The 22320-nt window shown below is 42.8% G+C and overlaps 1 protein-coding gene and 1 long non-coding RNA gene across 4 annotated transcripts in view; one reads left to right on the top strand and one right to left on the bottom strand.

The window, feature by feature from the left end:
- The first annotated feature begins 863 nt into the window (after positions 1–863).
- Positions 864–18543, top strand: GOLGA7 (golgin A7). 3 transcript variants are annotated; one of them, XM_053578383.1, is made up of 6 exons: positions 864–942; positions 1160–1292; positions 7922–8074; positions 13457–13558; positions 14588–14650; positions 17155–18543. In XM_053578383.1, the coding sequence occupies exons 2-5, from the start codon at positions 1182–1184 to the stop codon at positions 14633–14635; spliced, it is 414 nt and encodes a 137-aa protein (XP_053434358.1). In that variant the 5' UTR covers positions 864–942; positions 1160–1181; the 3' UTR covers positions 14636–14650; positions 17155–18543. The 3 variants fall into 3 exon arrangements, with proteins under 3 accessions (XP_053434358.1, XP_053434359.1, XP_053434360.1); XM_053578384.1 differs by having other exon boundaries at positions 935–1028; XM_053578385.1 differs by lacking the exon at positions 864–942 and having other exon boundaries at positions 1050–1292; positions 14583–14650.
- LOC128576321 (uncharacterized) overlaps positions 4546–22320 on the bottom strand; it is a 39524-nt gene continuing 21749 nt past the window's right edge. The window contains exons 2-3 of the long non-coding RNA XR_008377343.1: positions 19548–19699; positions 4546–4942 (exon numbers count right to left, since the gene is read on the bottom strand). This is a non-coding gene — a long non-coding RNA (uncharacterized LOC128576321). The remainder of the gene's footprint in view (positions 4943–19547; positions 19700–22320) is intronic.

Below are 22320 nucleotides of genomic sequence, written 5' to 3'. Positions count from 1 at the left end.
CAGTTGGTTTACCAGGGTTAGATCTGATGGATGATAGAAGACATTCCAGTCTCCCAAGCAAGCCACACTCCAGTTCCAGACCAAGTTCCCCGTGGAGCTGGAGAACCTGTAGGCGGCGTGGCTCCTGCACCTGCTGGCTCCTGCACCTGCTGGGGAGCGAGGGGAGACTCCCCAGGACCGGAGGAGGGCTGGGCCAGACCCGGTGTTTGGAAGAGCAAGGCGAAGAGGAAGGTCCAGCCCAGGGTGTGATGATCTCACAGATGAAAGTCAGGGTTGCGGGGTGACAGGAAAGATGGAGAGTGGGAGGAGGGGTGCTGGACCCGGACTCCCTTCCTGAGCCCTGGAGTTTATCGAGGAGCCACATGGATCCCCAACAGAAAGCAGAAATAGCCTGCTTTCTATTTCTAAAGACGTTTGAGGGGTGGAGCTGGGGTTGTTTTTGTCATTGTGTGTGGGGTTTTGTTTTGTTTTGTTTTTGTTTTTTGGTTGTTTTGGTCTTGTGCTTGTGTTCGCGTTGGGTGGGGTAACTCACACGCAAGCGGTGACGTCCAATCAGGAATGAAAATAACCCCTGATACACAGTGACTGTTAACTACTCCGCCACAGTCAATAGGAAATGACACCAGGGCAAATTCCGAGTCTCAGACTGCGGTGCCCGGCGGCCCGCGCCCGGGTCCGAGCGCCTCCTTCTTCCGGTAGACGCCTCGCTCCGGGCGGGGGGCGAGGGCCAGGTCGGGGGCGGGGCCTTCTCGGGCCCCACCCACGGCGCTCCTCGCCACTCAGCGGCGCGCAGCCTCAGCGGGGCGCTTTACGGCCGGCGGGGAGGGCGGGTTCTAGACCGGAGGTAGAAGGAGGGTGGAGGGGAGGGAGAAGGGCTCTTTGCGGCAGGACGTAAGTGACGGCGAAGGCGGTGCGACAGCAGCTGGAGGGCAGAGGAGGCGGGTTTGTGTTTTCCGGGCCGAACCGGGCTGTGAGGGGCTTGGGGCCTGGGCAAGGGCGGTGGCTGGAGGCCCGCCGTGACAGCATGGGTGAAGGGGAGAGGGCGGGAGGGGGCTCTTTGGGCCGCTGTGGACGGCGGGTAGGTTCGAGGGGCTGGCGGGCCGGAGTCCTGGGTCCAGGCCGGGATCTGACCATGGTTGGTGTTCCCCTGACCCCGCAGCGCGGCCGGTTCTGTCCTCGCCATGAGGCCGCAGCAGGCGCCGGTGTGCGGGAAGGTGTTCATTCAGCGGGACTACAGCAGTGGCACACGCTGCCAGTTCCAGACCAAGTTCCCCGCGGAGCTGGAGAACCGGGTACGCAGCGTGGCTCCCGCACCTGCTGGGGAGCGAGGGGAGACTCCCCAGGGCGGGAGGAGGGCCGCCGAACCAGACCCGGCGTTTACAAGAGGAAGAGTAAGGTCCAGCGCAGGGTGTGATGAGCTTCCGGACCTGCACCCAGGAGTCATCTTCCCTGCTGCCTCCGTTTCCCCACACTGGCTTATTGACAGCAGTGATGAGGAGCTCATTCCTGCGGTTCCAGGCCACCTCACTCAGCAGGTTGTAACCATATTCTGCTTCTCCAAGCAAGAGAAATTATCATCGTCTTGCGACTGGCGTGTGTGGTCATTGTCAGTCGCACTGTTTGGCTGTTTCCGCTAACCCAGTGTGGGGAAACGGAGGCTGCAGGGGAAGATGACTGCTGGGTACCGATTCCCGACACTGGGCAACATACAGGTCTGGAAGCTCACCACACCCTGGGCTGGACCTTGGGTTCCCAGGTGATCAGTCTTGGGACTGTGTTTGATGGAAAGAGTTTATTAAGTGCTGTGCCAGGCAGTGAAAAACAGACTTTCTTGGAACCTAAAAAATGTGGAGCATTAGATGGACCTGGAGAGGAAAATATCCCAGAACAGGGCCCTAAACCCTAACAGAGAACCTCTTGTCTTGCATGTCAGAAATGGTATCAGGATGTAGGTCCTTTGGGGACCCTTGCCTGCGGGAATGGAAAAATAGGATTTGTTTCCCCTTCAAACTTAGCAAAAAATATATATGTGTGCGTGTGTTTGTGTGTTTCCACATATATGGTATTTTATTGTACAGGTGCAGTGGAGTGTATTTCTGTGGTTTTATGTACCCCATGTGTACACCAAACGAAAGACTGTTTTGGTCTTGAGCCTAGTTACTTAGATTCTGTTTCCTGTACAGAGGTCAACTACTGGTTAGCTGGAACAGGTTTTGTGGCTCTTTCCTCTTCCACAGAGAGGGTGAGGGCCTGAGAGGTGAGTAGGCATTCCCTGGGTGTGAGGCCTAAGAAATATGTCATGTAATAAGTAGCTGTAGATGAGTCTGGCACTAGAGAAATGTGTAGCATTTAGTCAGTCTGTTTGTATTAAGGCAGGTGGCTCACCTGATTGCAAAGGTGGGGAGATCAACAATGATCAATATCATTTCCTTCAGCTTGGTTTTTATGTATTTATTTATTTATTTTGACACAGAGTCTCACTGTGTCACCCTGGATAGAGTGCACTGGCATCACAGCTCACAGCAACCTCAAACTCTTGGACTTAAGCGATTCTCTTCCCTCAGCCTTCCAAGTAGCTGGGATTATAGGTGCCCGCCGCAACACCTGGCTATTTTTTTTGGTTGTAGTTGTCATTGTTGTTTGGCAGGCTGGGCTGGGTTCAAACCCACCAGCTCTGGTGTATGTGGCTGATGCCCTAGCTGCTGAGCTACAGGTGCGAGCCCTAGCTTGGTTTTTAACTGTGGACAGGTTAGTGGCCCAAATATGTTTCTGCAAATTAAAGATCGGACATGCCTTAAAAAGCTGATGTGTAAACTAGCTTGTATTTGAAATGCCGTTTACATGCTGCAGTGTATTGTCAGCAATTTTACAGTTAACTCTGTGTGACAGTAGATGGACATTTACACAGTAGTTTAAAGAGATAGAAATTGAGCAAATTGCTAATGGGCTGAAGCCACGGAATGTTTTTAAAATAATTTAACATCACAGTTAACATGTTTTACATGTTAAGACTTAGGTGAAATAATCTATCAAGTGTTTTATTTTTAAGTCTTTATGGAAACCATAACTCATACAATTTATGTACTTAAAATCAGAATGTAAACTATTCTTTTTCACCACACTTACTTAGATGTTACAAGATTCCTTTGTTTATAGGTTTTAAAGCCAGGCTTCCACCTCATATGTTTGAGCTAAATGCATGTATGCAGAATCCGGCAGTAGGCTTTCACTGTGTGTGGTAGAGCCTTTAATTTTATAGTCTAAATACAGAAGCACAATGTAGTCACAATACGCCACTGATGGTCACAGGAAGTTGGTGTTTCCAAATTCTGGAGTCCTGTTACTTCTTTGACTTCATTTAGCCCAGAATTGCTTGTGGTCCTGAGCAGTACATGGAATCTTTCGTAGTGCTGTTCACTTGTGCCTTTGAATTTCTTTTTCTTCTTAAATGTTTTGGTTAAATAAAACACTAGCATATACTGTAAACTACTTGGGAAAGCTTTGATTTTTTTTTTTTTCTGTGTGAGGATTAAATTTAAATTACGGGTTTAAAATTTCCTTGCTTTGATGGAAAATTGAAAGGTTTCTTTCTTTGTTTCTCTACTACTTACTCTAGAAATTTTACTGATTACTCTGCCACTGGGGTTGATTTTCCTTTGTGAGAACATCACACTTGGCAACTTAATAGAGGAAGAAACTAATGTACAAATGTTATGAATTACTTTAAAGCATTTTTAAAAATACACAATTGTGCCCTTTAATTTGGGAGTGAGGACAGGTTCTGTTAACAAGTTTACTTTCTCTATTGCCTTTTAGAATGTTACACTTTGATGCTTAAAGTGCTTTATTGTCAGAGCATTCTTTAAGGGGCTTTATTGTCATTTAAGCCAAAATACAGGTATAGTCACCCTTGGTCTGGGTAGAAGAGAAATGAATGAATTGTAATTGAGGCATTTGTTGCCCTACCTACCTTTAAAACTGCCTCTCTGTCTGATCAGTAGCAGTTACCTTGGACTTGGCCCCCTTGATCTGTGATCACTTTAAGCTTTAGCTCCATGCTTTCTACTGTGTAGTTCAAAAAGGAACAGAAGTTCTGGGGAAATGAACCTGGTTCCTTTTTCCATTCGGATTTTGAATGTTTATGAGTCCAGATTTGTATGTGGTTCTAAATACAAATACAAATCGTGTATCTCTAAATTTTGATACAGCTTTTGCATCAGTGTCCGGGCACCTGAGGGAGAGCACTGGCAGCTGTTCACGTGCCTGAAGGTGGTTAGATAAAAATGCCTGATTTGTTCTGTTGAGCCCTTGCAGGTGATTTATCGTTTTTCTCATGCTTCTTACCTTCTATTTCCCTTTTTTTAAAATAATCTCTCAAAAAATTCACATACACTTTAAAAAACTCCTTTAATCATATTTTCTTTTTTACTAACTTTTTTTTTTTTAAACAAATCCTTGGATTTTTTTTTTTTTTTTGCAATTTTTGCAGTTTTTGTCCGGGGCCAGGTTTGAAAACACCCCCCCACCCCACCCCCGCCTCCAGTATATGGGGCCCGTGCCCTCCTTAGAGCCACAGGTGCTGCCCGGATTTTTTTTTTTTTTTTTTAACTGCCCAATGATTTGTCACTATCCTAAACATGACAGTCTTGGTATAACTCTTAAGTATTAGTGTTTCTAGTGTGAATAGTAATTTCTATCTGAAAGAAATAAGATGGGGTGGTGCCTGTGGCTCAATGAGTAGGGCACCGGCCCCATATACTGAGGTTGGAGGTTCAAACCCAACCCCGGCCTAACTGCAACAGGTGGTTGTGGCAGGCACCTGTAGTCCCAGCTACTTGGGAGGCTGAGGCAGGAGAATCGTGGAAGCCCAAGAGCTGGAGGTTGCTGTGAGCTGTATGACGCCACGGCACTCTTCTGAGGGCGATAAAGTGAGACTCTGTCTCTACAAAAAAAAACAAAGGCAGAAATAAGATGTTTCTGGTTGTATCTCATGGTTTTGAATATAAAGAAATATAAATAATTCAAAGAACGTATCAAATCATAACACTATAAACAAATCAATTATGTCAATTTTTTTGTAGATTTATCAGTGACAAACTGAAGGCATTAACACGGGCATAATTAGGTGACTGTAACAGTTTACCATTAATGAAAATCCACTCACTGAGCTCTTCTCCTGTCTGTTTTCTGGGAGTGAGAACTGACTTGGGTTCCCAGGTGACCAGTCTTGGGACTACATCTTCAAGGCCAGGTGGGTTAAGGGACACCACCCTGCTCTTAGCACCGCCTCCACCCACCTGCTGCTTGGCCCAGACTCTTAATAGTCTGGGAAATTTAAAGTAGCCCCTTTTGAAAAAGGAATGGAGATGCCATCACTTTAAAAGTTACATTGGGGGCGGCGCCTGTGGCTCAGTTGGTAAGGCGCCAGCCCCATATACCGAGGGTGGCGGGTTCAAGCCTGGTCCCAGCTGAACTGCAACCAAAAAAAAAAAAATAGCCGGGCGTTGTGGCGGGCGCCTGTAGTCCCAGCTACGGGAGGCTGAGGCAAGAGAATCGCTTAAGCCCAGGAGTTGGAGTTTGCTGTGAGCTGTGTGAGGCCACGGCACTCTACCGAGGGCCATAAAGTGAGACTCTGTCTCTACAAAAAAAAAACAAACAGAAAAAAAAAGTTACATTGTACTTTTTCATGCCACTGGCTTGCTGACTCCTTGCAGTTTTCCACACAAAGGACAAAACAGTGATTACAGCTGCTTCTGACCAAAAGGATTTTAGCAGCTTAAAGTTATGTTCTTGGAATGTTTTGTCCTAAATTGAGTTTCTCTGATTTTTTTTCTGAGTCTGCTTCTATATTAAGAAAGGCTTCAGGAAAGAGAAAATTCCTCAGTAAGTAGTTTAGAAGTAAGGGAAGCCTGAGTGAGAGAAGGCCTGGTGTGCGGGCAGCTAAGAGTGGCAGCACTGGATGAAAGACTTTCCCAACGGGCCTCGTAAGTCCTAGGATGAAGCAGTGAGGTTTGAAATACACAAAGAAGAAAGCAAAGCCATATTGGAAGAGGAAAGTACGAGCAGATGATGAGAGTGAAAAAAGGACGACCGTGCAGATTGAGTCTTACCCAAAATGCACAAGACCAGAATTCAGATTTCAAATGTTTTTCAGATTTTGGAGTATTTGCATGTACTACGTACATAATGAGATCTCTTGGGACTGGGTACCAAATCCAAACACACAGTTCATTGGGTTTCATATGTACCTTATGCACACATAACCTGAAGGTAATTTTTATAGGCTCTCTTTAATAACTTTGTGCAGGGGAGACACACGGTAGATCATGCCTGTAATCCCAGCACTTTGAGAGGCCAAAGTGAGAGGATTGCTTGAACCCAGGGGTTTGAAACCAGCTTGGGTGACATAGACCCTGTCTCTGCAAATAATTTAAAAATTGCCTGGGTGTTGTGCTAACCTGTAGTCCCAGCTACTTATGAGGCTGAGGCAGAAGGATTACTTGAGGCCAGAACTCTAACCTATGTTGGGAGACAAAACAAGCCTCTGCTCCTTTTTTTTTCTTTCCTTTTTTCTTTCTTTCTTTTCTTTTTTTTAGATACAATCTTTTGCCTAGGCTAGAGTGCCATGTATCAGCCTAGCTCACAGCAACCTCAAACTCCTGAGTTTAAGTGATCCTCCTGCCTCTGCCTCCCGAGTAGCTGAGACTACAGGTGTCCACCACAACACCTGTCTAATTTTTCTATTTGTAGTAGAGACAGAGTCTCCCTCTTGGTCAGGAGGTCTCAAACTCCTGCGCTCAAAGGATTCTTCTGCATCAGCCCTCCCAGACAGCTGGGATTACGAATGAGCCACCACATCCAGCCAAGACTCTGTTTCTAAAAAAAAATAATTTCATGAATGAAACAAATATTTCTGTAGATTGAACCATGTTGTCACCCTTTGTGGGCATGCTTGCACGGCGGAATCTGGGTGTGCGTGGAAGATGTGGCAGCTGAAGGGGTTGGGAGGCCTTTTCCCCAGGGGGACACTGAACGAACTGTGTGTCGTGCAGTGACCGATCACATGAGATCAGGTTTTAAATCTTCCACTTGTGTCATGTCAGCGCTCAAAATGTTTTGGATTTTTGGAGCATTTCTGATTTGGGGTTTTCAGATTAGGGATGCTCAGCCTGTGGTATTATTAGTGTGAATGTGAGATAATGGTTTCACTGAGTAGAAAGAGGTTAATAGGAATGGCTTGGTGCAAAGAACTGTGTGTTAGTTGGAGATTTTTACCTTGTTCATCTTGAGCTTTTAGTAACAAAATATTTAAAACAGAGATTGAGCAAACAGGATACAGAACTTGTCCATTTTTGATCCTTTTGCTTAAAAGGTCCTTCCTTTCCTTTATTCCTAGTAAATCCCAGTGTTTAGCTCCTCTTCCCAGATGAAGGGAAATTCTCCTTCTTTTTGGGCCCCGCTGTGCTCTCTGTGCGCCCCTGTCGGAGCGCCTGGCAGCTCGCTGCACTTGTGCTTGTGGGTCTACTCTGCTTCCCTGTCTGGGAGCTCTTCAGCATCGAGGCGCTGCCTTAGACGTCTCTCTAAGGTCTCATAGTATGGGAAAGTAGGTGCTCAGTACATGTGAACATGAGTGAGTAGAAAGAGGAAAAGCGTATAATTAAGTTACTTGAAATTACGTAAAAAGAATAATGAAGTAGTGTGTTGGGCCTTAAAGATATCCAATGTCCACAGAAGGGATAAAGTTAAACCCCAAGCAGTTTCAGTAACTTAGGTCCAGATTTAATCACCTAAAAAATGGTCAGACAACTTTTAGATAAGAATGTTAACAAAACATCAAGGTAAGTTAGTGATGGCAAGCATTATTAATAAGTCGCTGACTTCTTTTCCAAAAACTTGTTTTTAAATTTTTCCTTTCCTACAGATTGATAGGCAGCAGTTTGAAGAAACAGTTCGAACTCTAAATAACCTTTATGCAGAAGCTGAGAAGCTTGGGGGCCAATCCTATCTTGAAGGCTGTCTGGCTTGTTTAACAGCGTACACCATCTTCTTATGCATGGAAACGCATTATGAGAAGGTAAGGCTTTATTTTCATAAAATCTCTTAAAATCATAAACAGATGTTTATGTGGTGACAATAACCATAAAAATTTTAAGGGCAATTATATTAATAATAATTGCAGTTTTGTTGTTGCTCCATTGTCCAGAGCACATAGGAGTCTGTCATAAACAGGTCAGAATTGTGTGTTCACTTGTAATTGACAGATCGGTGTTCAGAGGGGCCTAAACTTAAGAAGAATGTAGAAAATCTGTATGTTCTCCTTTGACCCAGCTTTCTGAGGATCCTTTTGCTTTATTTTCTGTCTTCAGTGAATCCTCCCACCTCAGTTCCTAGCGTCTCTTTCCACACCCTGTTAAACCCAGAGTTGCTGGCTTTTCAACTTCAGATGTCCAGAAGTCAAGCCTCCCACCTCCCGCCTCCCTATTTTGTTTAATAGCACGCCTGCCTTTCCAATGCTGTCCATCCCTAGGTGTGGGGGGTGAAGAGGAAAACGGATGCGTTCCCAGAGATGCAAGCACCTTCTGTTTCCCATTCATTAACTTTTCGTGATCTTCTCTGCCCCGACCCTAGGTTATGCCCTTACCATCTCTCTCCTGTTAAAATACTCTGACTACTCTCATTTCTTCCCTCCTTTAACTTTTCCAAACTGTCTCCTGCTGTCTTAATAAAACACAGCTTTCCTTCCCCTACCATTCCAGCTAAGTCAGAGACCTCCTTGGCTCTCCCCTTCTTTGTGCCCCTGCACTATTTTGTTAGCATCTGTTATCTGGCACTTGTCACTCTCCACTTTGGGACAAAGCAGTTTGCGTTCTTGCCCTTTGAGTGTGTATTTTTCTTGTGGACAATGCCTTAACCATTCTTTTACCCCTCTCAATGCCTGACACCATGCCTTGGGCCTATTAGGCACTCACTGAATGTTTGTTAAATGAAGGACTTAAGTTAATCACAGGAAACCTCTAATATGTCACTGAATTCTGAAAAAGTTTAGAAAATAAAATGCTATGAGAATATATTACAGCCCACCTGATTGAAATGTCTTTCTTGTACACCATATAGTGGGGAGTGGTGTAGTTGCTGCTAAAATATTTTGATCTGTTGGCTGAAAATGTTGCTGTATTCTTCATTAGCTTCCTGATGTGTGTTCTCTCTTGCTGTTGTTATAGTTCTATCTAGTGTAAAAGGGTATCTTTGAGAACAGTGGCTTTGTCCTTCTCCATCACACAGAGAAGCGGCTTCCATTACTGTCTGACTCTCAGAATGAGAAGTTACCAGAATCCGCGTGAGCCTTCAGCTTGTGTTAGTGTCTTCCTTGTGGTGAGGGAAGGATCAGCAGATTCCTTATTCAGTAAATGTTTATCGAAAGCCTACACTGTGCTAAGCAGTGTGCTGTGTTTATTGAAAGCCTACTGTGTGCTAAGCAGTGTGGTAAGCCTTAAGCAATAACTGGGAAGCAGACAGGGCGGCTGACCTTGGGGAGTCTGAATGTGGTGACAACTGGTAATAACAAGCAGACAAGTAAAGCCAGCAAAGTTACACGTTGTGGAAAGTGCCTGGAAGGACCAAACTGGCCCATGGTAGAAAATAGGCAGGACTGATGTAGATCGTGTGGTCAGAAGAGTTCTCTACAGTGCTGACGTTTAAGCTACTGCTCAAAGGGTGAAAAGCCAGGGCACCCAGGCTGCTAGATGAATGTGCACAAAGGCCTCGAGGGCTCGCTGGGCCTGGGAACGGAGGGAAAGCCATCCTCAGCCAGGAGAGAGGAGGGTCCTGAATGACCAGAGGTGGGTTTGGAGAGTGGCAAGGTGAGCAGGAGCCCTGTCATATGAGGAAGTTTAGAATTTTAGTGCAGTGGAAAGCTACTCAAGGTTTCAAACAGGAGAGTGATAGGATCAGATTTTTGTTTTAAAGAGATCTTGCTGTATGGAAAAAGGCATAAGCAGTTAGGAGGCTCCACTGAAATCCAAGCAGAGATGATGTAGCTTGGACCCAGAATGGAACAGTGCAGGGGAAGGAGGGATTCATTGCTGTTAGGAGCTGAATAGGTAAGGCTGAATTTGTGTAGACAGAAACTTGTCATCCAGAATGGTTGTTTAAAGATGTATAATGTTAACAATTTAAGGTAGAAATACATCCCTCAGAGAATCTCATTAGTACTTAGTGGAGTGTTAAGAGTCTTCACTATACCTTTTAAATTTGTGGATAAAAGTTTAATTAATTTTTATTTATCAAGCCTTAAGCAATATTTGCTGAAATAGATAGTACAGATATCAGCTGTAAAAAGAAATTGGTAATTGGGTGCTGGCCAAGTCATATGATAATTATGATAAGTTCATCTCTCTGAATTCTCTCAACTAGGAAATGGATCTTAGAATTAATGAGTTGCCTCACATATGGAATAAACAGTGTTTTCTTGAGATAGGTTTTAAGTGAAGTTATCTGCATATGTTTTAAGTTGCATTTCTGGATAATATAAATACCTTATAGGTCTAATCAAAGTCTGTTTGTTTGTTTTTTTTTAATTTTAACTTTTATGGGCAGACCCCCCAACCAGAATAGGTTCAGAGAGACTTCCTCTTTCTTTTTGTAAAGCAAATACTATAAAGCAAGTAAAAGCCAAATAAAGTTAATTAAGAAACCAAGACTTAAGGCATAGCCACATTTTATAAATGGGTGATTTTTTTTTTTTTAAGGGAGTAAATATGGATAACTAGATCATGGAAAATTAATAACTGGAATGGTCATAATTAAGACCTAACTTATCACACTTTTCAAAGAAAACTTTTAAACTGTGTATTTGCATTTTTGATGAAACAATAAAAATATAGGGGTAACTGCCTTCTCCCTTCCCTGGTTTGTTCCTTAGGAATTTCTGTCCTATTATTTTCTGCTCATGAAAGGACAGGGTTCAGTCATTTAGTCCCTGTTGTTTTAAACACTCATATCCCTACTCTGGAGACAGTGAGCGAATGGTGCTTATACTTTGTCACTGGTTACATTTTTTGAAATTGTAAATACGCCTTTTAAAACTCACTAAAACAATCATGCATTTTCCTCTATAATGTGCTATTATTGATTTAAAATGAAGATAAAGACTTCAGTGTTTTGTTTTTTTTTCTCTATTGTTGCTACCCATTATAATCAGGGAACAAATGGGCTTGTGGAAGCCTCTCTCTCAGCATCGCTCTGCGTCGCCCATCAACTAGAAAACACCCCTCTGTCCGTGTGCTGCCATCTCTGAAAGCACACAGTGGGGAGCTGGGATTTGTCCTCATTAGCCTGGAGCACACTGTTTTCTTTGCAGATCCCCATTTACTTTTCTGAGTGAGAACAGTAGTTTTTCCTGAGGTTTGATTGTATTTTACTTTGTCAGTATTATATTATACAAATTAAGGTTTTGCTGAAGGCTTGAGAATAACTGATGAATTTGGCAAATATTATTGTTTGTTTTGACATTGATTTACCAAAAATGAAGTATGAGTAAAATGTCCACATGAGATGTTCGGGGTGAGGAGCGCTCTGCCCTGTCCAGGCCACACTGTGTGCTCAGTTGTGTTAATGTTTCTCTATCACCAGACAGACCCGAGTGTCACAGCATCCTGCTGAGGACAGTGTTGGCTTCACCAAAATAGCATAAGAGGATTTGGAGCTTTTACAAAAAGAAAGCTAATTGTTTTCTCTCTGAAATGATACCCAGCTACACATGAATGTTACTAAAGTCTAAATAAAAACCTTGCAAAACAAAGGTGAGCTTAAATCAAATACAGGAAGGCTCTTTCTTTGCTAGTAACCTGTATGTACTCAAAGAAAAAGGAGGAAGGCTGTTCTGAAGGAATTCGTTCTTTGAAACCAGCCATGCAGGTACTTTTCTGAGAGCCTCCTCTAGTGTTCTGGACGGGGGTGAAGGGAGGCCAAGTCTCCAGTTTCCCATTCTGGTAGGTAAGCCAGGAAATTGGAGAGAAAGCTGAGAGTCCGCAGTTGGGCACCTGCAAGGTCCTTCCTTCTGTTCATTGCTGTAGGGTGATTGACAGACTCTGATATAAGGACAGTGCCTGGGGTTTCCTTTTTTTTCCATAAAGACCGAGCACAGCTCAAATTCTCTGAGAGCTGAAAATAGGTGAGTGATACATGCATTGCTTCAGGTAATTAGGTAACAAAACAAATCTTTTCTTTAGAAATAGTATTCTTAATTTACTACATAAAGAACCATGCAGGTAGCTCACTTTAAGTAATGTCACACTTTTTCAAAAAGTATAAAACATGAGATTATATTAGCCCTAAAGATGTAACCTGAATAAACTATTTATATTATTCTCCTTCAATAAGAAAATTCTTCATACAAAGCATATAGAGTTTTAAATTCTAAATCAGTTTATGCCAAAGAACCCAAATTTTTGGTATTTTGGCTTTTTATACACCCATCTTAAATCATTGTTTAATTTCCAACTTTATTTTCATATCGTTTTTTTCCCTTTATGTTGTGATCGTATTTGTGACTCTCAGTGTGAATTTAAGGAAATATATAGTAATTTAAAGAGCTGGATCAAAGCCTCTTTGAAGGTTAGAGCCAGAAAGGGGTTATGATGACTTTGAGCCTGAAATAAAACATGTAACTCTTTGATTTTGGATATAGCAATTAAGATTTATTTACTTCTAGCTTATCTATCTCAGAATTGCTCTTATTAAAGCTGGAGATTTGGCAATTTCCAGAAGTTCCTTTGTATCCTATCTGGTTTTCGTCTACATTTGCTTTGACTTTTACAAGCTTAATACTAATAAATTGAGATTCCTGTCTAAGAAACAAGCAAACCTTGGAACAGCAACTCTGCGCATTGACGGGAATGATGCAGGACATGTGTGGTCATGGGAAACCCGTGACTGCCAGTGCCCACATGCTTTACAAAGGAAGTAAACTGTGGGCTGTTAAAATGACTGGACTGTCTTTTGTTATAGGTCAACCTTGTATTATTATAAAATTGATTAAAATGTACAGAAGAGAGAAGACATTTCTTTTAAGTTTGGTAGAAGAGAAGGCCACGAACTATCGTTGGTATCAGAAGATGTCATATGAACTCTTCATGACTAGGGGAGGAGAGGCGGGACTGGCCACTGTGTATCTCTCCATCCAGGCTGGAGGGAGGGCGGCTGGTGCTCAGCGCTTGTGAGTGTTTGTCTGCGCGTGAAAACACTTGTGACTTGTCGAGCAGAGCCCGTCAAGCAGCGCTGTGCTGTCTGCAGCAGATGTGAGCAGAGCCGGCAGAGCTGTGTTCCACCATATTCAGATCCATAGGACTTGCCTTTTTAAATGATTCCACTGCCTGCATATTTAGGATCCAGCTGACGCTTAAAGGAGGGAAAACTGATAAAATTTGTAAAAAGCTGTGGTGTTTCTTTCTGTCAGGTTCTGAAGAAAGTCTCCAAATACATTCAAGAGCAGAATGAGAAGATCTACGCTCCCCAAGGCCTCCTCCTGACAGACCCTATCGAGAGAGGACTTCGAGTCGTATCTTTTTAGTCCAGATCATCAGGTCTAAATATTTATAAAGGAAAATTTTGTTATTATTTGGCATTGGCTGGAGAGAATTTAAGTCCCATCTTTTATATAAATTTGCCTTGGGAAGTTACAGTGTGACTCACACACCTGCCGGAAGCTCCTGTCTCTCCCTCCGTTGCATTGCGCAGGTCCCCGTGGGCTGTTCAGCATTCTGCTTGCCTCTTGCTTAGTGGTTCTGAGGGCATCTTGCTGTGACAACAAGAGTGCTGAGAGTAATGCATTTCAGCTGCAGAAACTCTGCACTAAGCCCCTTTGAAATATGTAAACTCCTAACGTGTGGTGAGGTTTGTCCTCCAAGGGAAGTGCAGTTCCTTGGGTTCGTCCGATGGGCTGAAATCAGTTACAGCTGCCAGATGTACAATTTCATTACCTTTGACACCCTGTGCATATATTTTGGAGGCAGTAAGCTTTGAAAATCACTGAGGGAATTTGGTAAATAAAATTGGAAAAAACTAATTCAGCTTGATAATGGTGGAGCAATAGGTAAATAATTAAAAAAAAAAAAAAACCTAGGTCACATAATCCTGGGCCTTCCTGCTGATAATAATTTCAGCAGTTTTATTATACCCTACAGCAGTGGTTCTTGAACTTACAGAGGTCAGGAACTCTCTCCTAAGAAAAGGTTTTCATATAATTTCAGGGCATTTTTTAATCTCTCAGTTGATTACTTGCATTGATTCTCAGTTAAGAACCCCCTAGTTCTATAAATAAAGCATCTTTTCCACATTTTTTTTCCCCAAAAAATAAATTATCCGTGTTGGGGAGGAACTACATGTGGAATACTAGAAGTGATTATATTTCTTAAAATTGTCACCAAGGAGAAAGCATCATGTTTAACTTAAATAGGAAAAAGCTTTAATAATTTAAGAATAAGCGAGGCAGTCTGAACAGGAAGTCTGTGCAGGTGGCGCTGTCGCACCAGCCCCCCTTTACGTGCTGTGCTCTGCAGGGGGCTTTCTTAACAGCCATGCTGTTCAGATTGAAATCACCATTTATGAAGACAGAGGCATGAGCAGTGGAAGATAAACCATGGAATTAAAGGTAAATATGAAATTACATAGTTTATACGCAGTTTTTGTAGATTTAGAGCAGCAGTTCTCAACCTGTGGGTCACAACCCACAGGAATTGTATCAAGGGGCCACGGCATTAGGAAGGTTGAGAACCACTGATGTAGAGGATGTGTGAACTGTCTTCCCTGTGGTAAATACGTCATTAAATCATGCAGTTAATTAGTGGTGTATTCACTGTAAGCTAATCACCATATTAGCTTGATATTTAAAATACATATTTAACCCAAGTTCTACTTGGTGATAGAGAATTTAATACTGATCCCCCCCCATATTGTTTTCAGAGAGGGGTGGTATTTGCCTTGCTTTAGTATTTTGAAACTATTCTAAGCATTTAAATAGCTGAGTTGTGCATATAAGAATCATTTCAGGGCGGCGCCTGTGGCTTAGCGGGTAGGGTGCCGGTCCCATATGCCGGAGGTGGTGGGTTCAAACCCAGCCCCGGCCAAAAAAAAAAGAATCATTTCAGAGATTTACCTACTTATATGACACATGGCTTTAATAAGCAAAGGAACATTTCAGAGGAGTAGGGAGATTCTGAATATTTCATTTCTTATGTTTAAGTGACTTGAGAGCCCTATAGATGAAAACTTACCTACTGGGTACAACCATAAATTTTATTCCTTTGTTTAATAATATTATGTTCTTATATATCCAAAGAATGTCCTTTAATAAGTATGAAACTAATTAATACTAACAAGAATCTATGGACAGAATCATGATAAAACCGTAAGTACATTAACACAGTCTTCTGAGTGACAGAAGACGCCACGGTGCTGTCTCTGCCAGTCTCCGGGACGCTCAGCGCTGCACTCGGCCCCCGACTTCGCTTTCAGGTGTCTATCTCTAATTAACAGCATAGACATGGAGCAGACTCACACAGACATATTTCTTTCTAGGGAAAATTTAGTAATAGGTACCATTTGAGGGTACCTACTGTGCGCTAGGTAACATGCACATGTACTTCTAAATCTCACAGGAACCCTGAAAAGTATTTTCCCTGTTTTACAGATGAGCAAACCAAGGTACAAGCAGATTAAATATGTCCTCAAGGTCAGGCAGTTAACAAGTGTTAGGATATGAACTGAAGTCTGACCATAAAACCCCTGTTTTTTACACTGTATCTCCTCTTAGTAATTACAGCAGCAGGAACATGGAAAAAGGAGAAAGTTCCTCAGAGGATTCCAGATGTTTATCCCCCTTTTCTCTTTTTCAGTATTTTTTAAAAGAATACCTTCTGTCTTTGCCTGTACCTTATCCAGTCCTACAAGCTGTCCGCACTCCTAAGCTGCCTTGTTTAGCACCAATATGTCACCTGAATTCTTGAAAGCCAAAGATGTAAACAATGACATCCTCTGCCATATGTTTTATTCCTTTAAAAGGCTTTGTTTTGGAACACTCAGTGGTACTTGTTTGTACACTTTCTCATGTATGGTTTCCAAACTGGTATTTTTCAAATGAGCAACCAGGAACTTTATGTGCGCTTTTGTTACATGCCTTTGGAATAAGTCTGTTTTATCAATTGCAGCTGCGTTGACTTGGCACCACCCAGTTGCCATGACTCACTTCACAGCTATTATTGTGTGACACTGTTTTTCTGAGGTGCTGTGGGGCTTTGAGCAATTACACACCAGAGGTTAATCTATCAATACCCAAACTGTGAAATTTGGATATGGGGAAGATTTACATTAAGAACTTCTGGATAGTTTCACAAATGCAAATATTTTTGTTCAACACGATGTAGTTTTCAGAGCTACGTTTTCCTTTGGTTCAGGACCCAGTGTGGACTGAGCTCTTAGAGAAGAATAATTCATTCAGTTCTACCATTTTTCTTAAGTCTGCACAGTGTCTGCAGGAGCAATAGGTAGGAATTAAATTAGTTATTTAGCAAAAGAACACACAAACCATGGGGGGCTTTTATTTTTGAAAGGAGCTTAAACAAAAATATTTTGCTCTTTTTAAGTTTTATCTTTATTTTCACATCTTTATTATTAGACATGTTGTTGTTTTCTGTCATCTTTACATAAAAAATGGAATATATGATTATCACAACAAACAGCTGTTTACCACTATTTCTAATGTGTAATTATATTCATCACAACAACCCTAAGCGGGATGTACTGTTACCGCTATTTTTCAGATGAGGAAACTGAGGCACAGAGAACTTAAATTACTTGTCCACGGTTAAACAGCCAGTATGTAGCAACCCAGGCAGCCTGGACCTGTGGTCAGCAGGGGCCCTCTGCTGTGTCCCTCTCCCAATGTGGGTCAGAGAGGCGACGCAAAGGACTTAAACTTCTCAGTGCTGAGCTCTTTACTCATGTAGACGAGTGTACGGATTTTATTAGATAGAATCGTAGGTTAGTAGAGCACAGCCCACATATCATACGCTCATATCAATTGATGTCAGAGAGATGGTTTTAGAAGTTATTTTTGGCATTCTTTTCTAAAGCCTTTACTTTTGCCTCTAATTACAGATCCCGCCTCCAGCTGGGACCCTCAACTATCCACTGGCTGATTGCAGAGTGTCCCTACCTCCTCTCCAGAGCATCATTCCTTTGTATCTGCTGCCAGAGCCACGGTGCCATTTACTCCAAGGACTAACTTTCTAAATCCCACACCTGGAGTGACCTCTCGTCGCTCAGTGTCCACTCTGTGTCTCCAAATTGTGCAGGACTCTGTAATCTTCTGACTAGTTTCTGAGAAAACATAATGAAGCATTTCACTTTTTATTCAAAGCCATTTAACAAAATACACAGTTGGTCAGCCCTGCCCAATACAAAGTTTATTTCCTGTCTGCCACAGGATGTACCGCTGGTTCTCTTCATTCTCTGGGCCAGCTTCTCAGGTGGCTTTGGACTAGATCACATCATAGCTTAGCCAGTGTTCAGTCTGATTCCCCCAGATTAATAGGATGCTTCGTCGAGGGCTTGGCTGTATCTGTGGTTTTGCAGCTCCCAGATTTCAAAGAACTACCAGTTTTGCCATGATTCAGATCTTCAGATCTATTTCTTCTATTCAGTTTCTCAAACTGAAGCTCATTGAAAAAGTAATGTATAATGTTATTTGTCTTCTTATAGCGATCATTCCTAATTAAAGCAGTATTTAATATACCTTCCAGTTATTTTCTTTGGAAAATTTTATGTCACTGCATCACCTTGAATGTTGGGAAGACGTGGTGTGTGTTGCTCGTTCATCACAAACATAAGTAAGCACAATGACGTGGACGCCAGACCATCTGACACAAGAACGTCCCTGCTGTGTCCCTGAACGCGTCACAAGCACGTGTAATAAATATTTTAATTATAGTTTTGTTATAAATATAACTTATGAAAAAAGTTTGATAGGAATAATACTGTATATTACTAATTTTTAACTATCCCTTCTGGCAAACCTCATAACTGATAGAATTTTCTCATATACAATACTCAGTGCACAGAAATCTTGTGATTGGGTCAAATTCAGTAAGTTAAGTTATTTCTAAGTAAAACTGTCAAGTCTGAGTCAGTATTTCTAGCTCTTCTTTTGGCTATTCTTAGGATCAGGGCTTCTTATGCCTTTTATTCTGTGAGGTGTGAGAGCACTGTGTTCAGGAGAAAGCTAAAAAATACATTAGGAAAGTGAAACGGTTCAAAGTTTTGCGTTGAGATTTTGTAGGTGCTAATACTGGGTTTACTCTTTCAGATTTAATTTCTTTTCTGGGTCTGTTAGTTACTTAACAAATCCCATACGTTTGTGTAATATTTTGTGTAAAAATTTCTTTTGTTATTTTACACCCTGTAATAGTTGTGTCTGTCTGCCTTTTAAACCCGTTGCAATAACTTTGCTGAAATACTAACACATTAGTAAAACTTTTCTTAAACAAACTGTCTGTGTGTCATATTTGGTGTGATTTGGTAAAGTGGTAACTGCTGTGGCATTCAATTTGGCAGACGGACAATATTACTAGAATTATAATGTAGTCTAGTGCAGCCTAGCCTAGGGTTTGAAACAGACATCTTAAATTTATAGCATATGTCATGCCTCTCAATCTCCTACCTGCTTTATCTTAAAGCAGTGCCTCCCACCTATAATCCTAGCTCTGGAGGCCAATTGCTTGAGCTCAGGAGTTCAAGATCAGCCTGAGCAACAGCAAGACCCTGTCTCTACTAAAAGTAGAAACATTAGCTGGGCATTATGCTGGACACCTGTAGTCCCAGCTGCTAGGGAAATTGAGACATGAGGATTGCTTGAGCTGTGATGCCACGGCACGCTACCCAGGGCAACATAGTGAGACACTGTTTCAAAAATAAGCAAATAGGACAGTGCTCATGGCTCAAGGAGTAGGGCGCCAGCCCCATATACCAGAGGTGGCGGTTTCAAATCCGGCTGGGGCCAAAAACAGCAAAAAAAAAAAGCAAATATAGTAGCATACGTGAAAATCTAAGAAATAGTCTCTAATAGTGAAAAATAGTATTTGTTTAAAGAAATAAAAGATTAAAATGTTCCGTTAGGAGAAAGGTATCCGTTATTATTACTATCTTGTATCATCTGATGACTCAGTTTTAAATGAGATAGATTTGGAGAAAATACCAATTTATAAAAAATACAGTCTATATTCTGACTTTTCCTTTTGTGAGTTTATTTTCCTATATAAAATGTTCAGTGTCTTTTTCCTATTCAGTGAAACTACTAGTAAACCATACTCATGTAACCAGTGGTCAAAAAAGAGGCTGTGACACCCAATTGTCCTCCCATTTCCGCTGGACCCTGGCTCCTAAAATAAGCTGACATCAGTTTCTCAGGTGTAACATGCTTTGCTTTTTGTTTGTTGTATTTTAATGTCAAAGAAGGTCAGAGTATTGGTGCTGTATTTGGTTCACATACTCACCTCCCTTCCCTCAGAGAAGTCTGCTCCCTCCACCCCTCTTTGGAACAAAGGAGATGGCAGATTTCATGAGACCAGAGCTGGTTTCTCATCCTTGCATCTCCCAGACTGGAGCCTCGTACACAGTGAGTGCTGCATAGTTGGCGCTCACGCATCTGTAAGAAGGGTGAATGAGAGCTGAGTTGATCACCAGGTTAGCATCACCTGCCTTAGTAAAGTGGTTGTCTGAGTTGATAGTGACTCGCGTGCTGCCTTTGAAAAGTTCCCTTCTAAAACTGGGAGGAAACGCCAACTGCAGCTGGAGACCACTCCTGAGGATGCCTGTGACCTTTCTCTTCTAGATCAAGAATTCCCAGGGAAAGGAATCACATTCTAACCTCTGTGGTAAGCAGTGTAAACAATAAAGGGACTTCCTGTTCCCACTTTGTCCTTTATTAATCATCCTTGACATCGCTTAAGTGTGATGTTAAATCTAGCTGTGATTAAAACAGGAAAACGTTTGAAAGTATATTTCTCCTTAATTCTTTAATCTTCTAGTAAAAGTGCACTTTTATTTTGCTTTTTTGAGACAAGGGCTTGCTCTGTTGCCTGCTATTACAGCTCACAGCAACCTCAAACTCCAGGGCTCAAGTGATCCTCTTGCCTCAGCCTCCTGAGTAGCTGGACTACAGGTGCACACCACCATACCCAGCTCATTTTTCTATTTTTTTGTAGAGACAGGATCTCACTGTGTTGCCCAGGCTAGTCTCAAAGTCCTGGTGTCAGGCAGTCCTCCCACCCGGGCCCCTGAAGTGCTGGGGTTATAAATGTGAGCCACCACACCTGGCCTAAAGTTATTAGACAGTTTCCACTTTTCAGATTTCTCTAAGGACCTGGAAAGCATAAATAATACTTTGTACTCGTTTGAGTCCTTGCTACTGAATTTCTCTATGAAAAGTTACAAGAATGGGCGGCGCCTGTGGCTCAGTGAGTAGGGCGCCGGCCCCATATACCGAGGGTGGCTGGTTCAAACCCCGCCCCGGCCAAAACTGCAACCAAAAAATAGCCGGGCATTGTGGTGAGCGCCTGTAGTCCCAGCTACTCGGGAGGCTGAGGCAAGAGAATCGCTCCAGTCCAGGAGTTGGAGGTTGCTGTGAGCTGGGTGAGGCCACGGCACTCTACCAAGGGCCTTAAAGTGAGACTCTGTCTCTACAAAAAAAAAAAAAAGAAAAGTTACAAGAATGATAAGAAAATGTGCTCGTCATGTGTTAGCAGAGAAAATGTACCAAACAGGTTTATAATCTCACATCCCCAGAGACCCTATACTACATATACCAACTGCGTAGGCCAAGGCAGCCCACTTGCAAGCCAGCCCCGTCCGTGCTTAACTGAGGGAAGGTAAACAGTAAGGAACGTAACCATTACACAGTGGCCAACTGTGATCTGCAAATGTGTAGGGGGGAAGGGTTTGATTTCCCTTTCCTCCCCCAGAGCTGGACTCCAGGTCTCCAGCTTCAGCCAGGGATGGGGTGTCCAACCTTTTGGCTTCTCAGGGCCACATTGGGAAAAGTTGTCTTGGGCCACACATTAAATACACAAACACTAACGAAAGCTGATGAGCAAAAAACACAGGTCTGAGCCTCATTGTTGTTGTATTTGACACCACAGATAAGCAAAGAGTCCTCATCAGCACGTGTGTGGCTCGCAGGCTGTGGGTTGGACACCCCTACTGGGCTCATTGGTTCCCTTGGTCACCAGCAGGCAGTGGCCTCTGAGCTAGTTATAAAAAAAAAAAAAAAAGATGAAGACTACGGGGCTTTTTCTTGCTTACAAGTATGCAAGCAGACCTCTAAAATAAATGAAGTGAACTTCTAGCCTAGAAACAGCATATAACAAAGGGTGAAGTTCAGGGTCAGGCTGACTTTCTCACTTAAAGTAAACATGTCTCAGATGAAGCACAGAGTAACCTGGAAAAGCACAACCTCACTTTACAGACACGAGCCCAGGCCGTTGCAGCCTTCAGAGAGCTCTGTGGGTCACATCTTACTGCTTGTAACAAGTAAGCAGCTCAGAGAATGACAGCTGTTCTCAGCAAGATCAGCTATCAAAGACAAAGGACCCGAGGCTTCTGGTTTTGTTTCAGAAATACCAGCAAGTAACACGGTTTCATGACCAGGTTTAGGTATTTTCGGTTGAAAGTATTTTCATAACTGAATTGAACATAAACTGAAAAATCAAATAATTTCGCTCCCTACTGTAGGTACTGTCGAGGTGGGAGTATGATCTGTTTTGAGCTGACTTGGTGATATCCTCTGATGATGGAGGCGGCCCAGAACACAATCGCCTTGTGTTCCAGCCTTTCTGACAGAGGGTGACTACTGAACTCGGTTGGTTAAGATGTTTGCTTTGGGGCGGCGCCTGTGGCTCAGTGAGTAGGGCGCCGGCCCCATATGCCAAGGGTGGCGGGTTCGGACCCAGCCCCGGCCAAACTGCAACAAAAAAATAGCCAGGCGTTGTGGTGGGCACCTGTAGTCCCAGCTGCTTGGGAGGCTGAGGCAAGAGAATCGCGTAAGCCCAAGAGTTAGAGGTTGCTGTGAGCCGTGTGACACCACAGCACTCTACCCAAGGGCGGGTACAGTGAGACTCTGTCTCTACAAAAAAAAAAAAAAAGATGTTTGCTTTTACCAGTGAGAAACCTGTGAGCAGTGTTTTAATGAAGAGACCCAGACATCACACCAGATGTTTCCAAGAGGTCACAAATTTGAAATTTCACAACTCTCTTCAATTAACTCAATAA

This window comes from Nycticebus coucang, chromosome 24 (assembly GCF_027406575.1).
Source record: "Nycticebus coucang isolate mNycCou1 chromosome 24, mNycCou1.pri, whole genome shotgun sequence".
NCBI lineage: Eukaryota > Metazoa > Chordata > Mammalia > Primates > Lorisidae > Nycticebus > Nycticebus coucang.
Note: the sequence above shows the minus strand (reverse complement) of the source record. Positions and strands in the feature narration are given on the sequence as shown.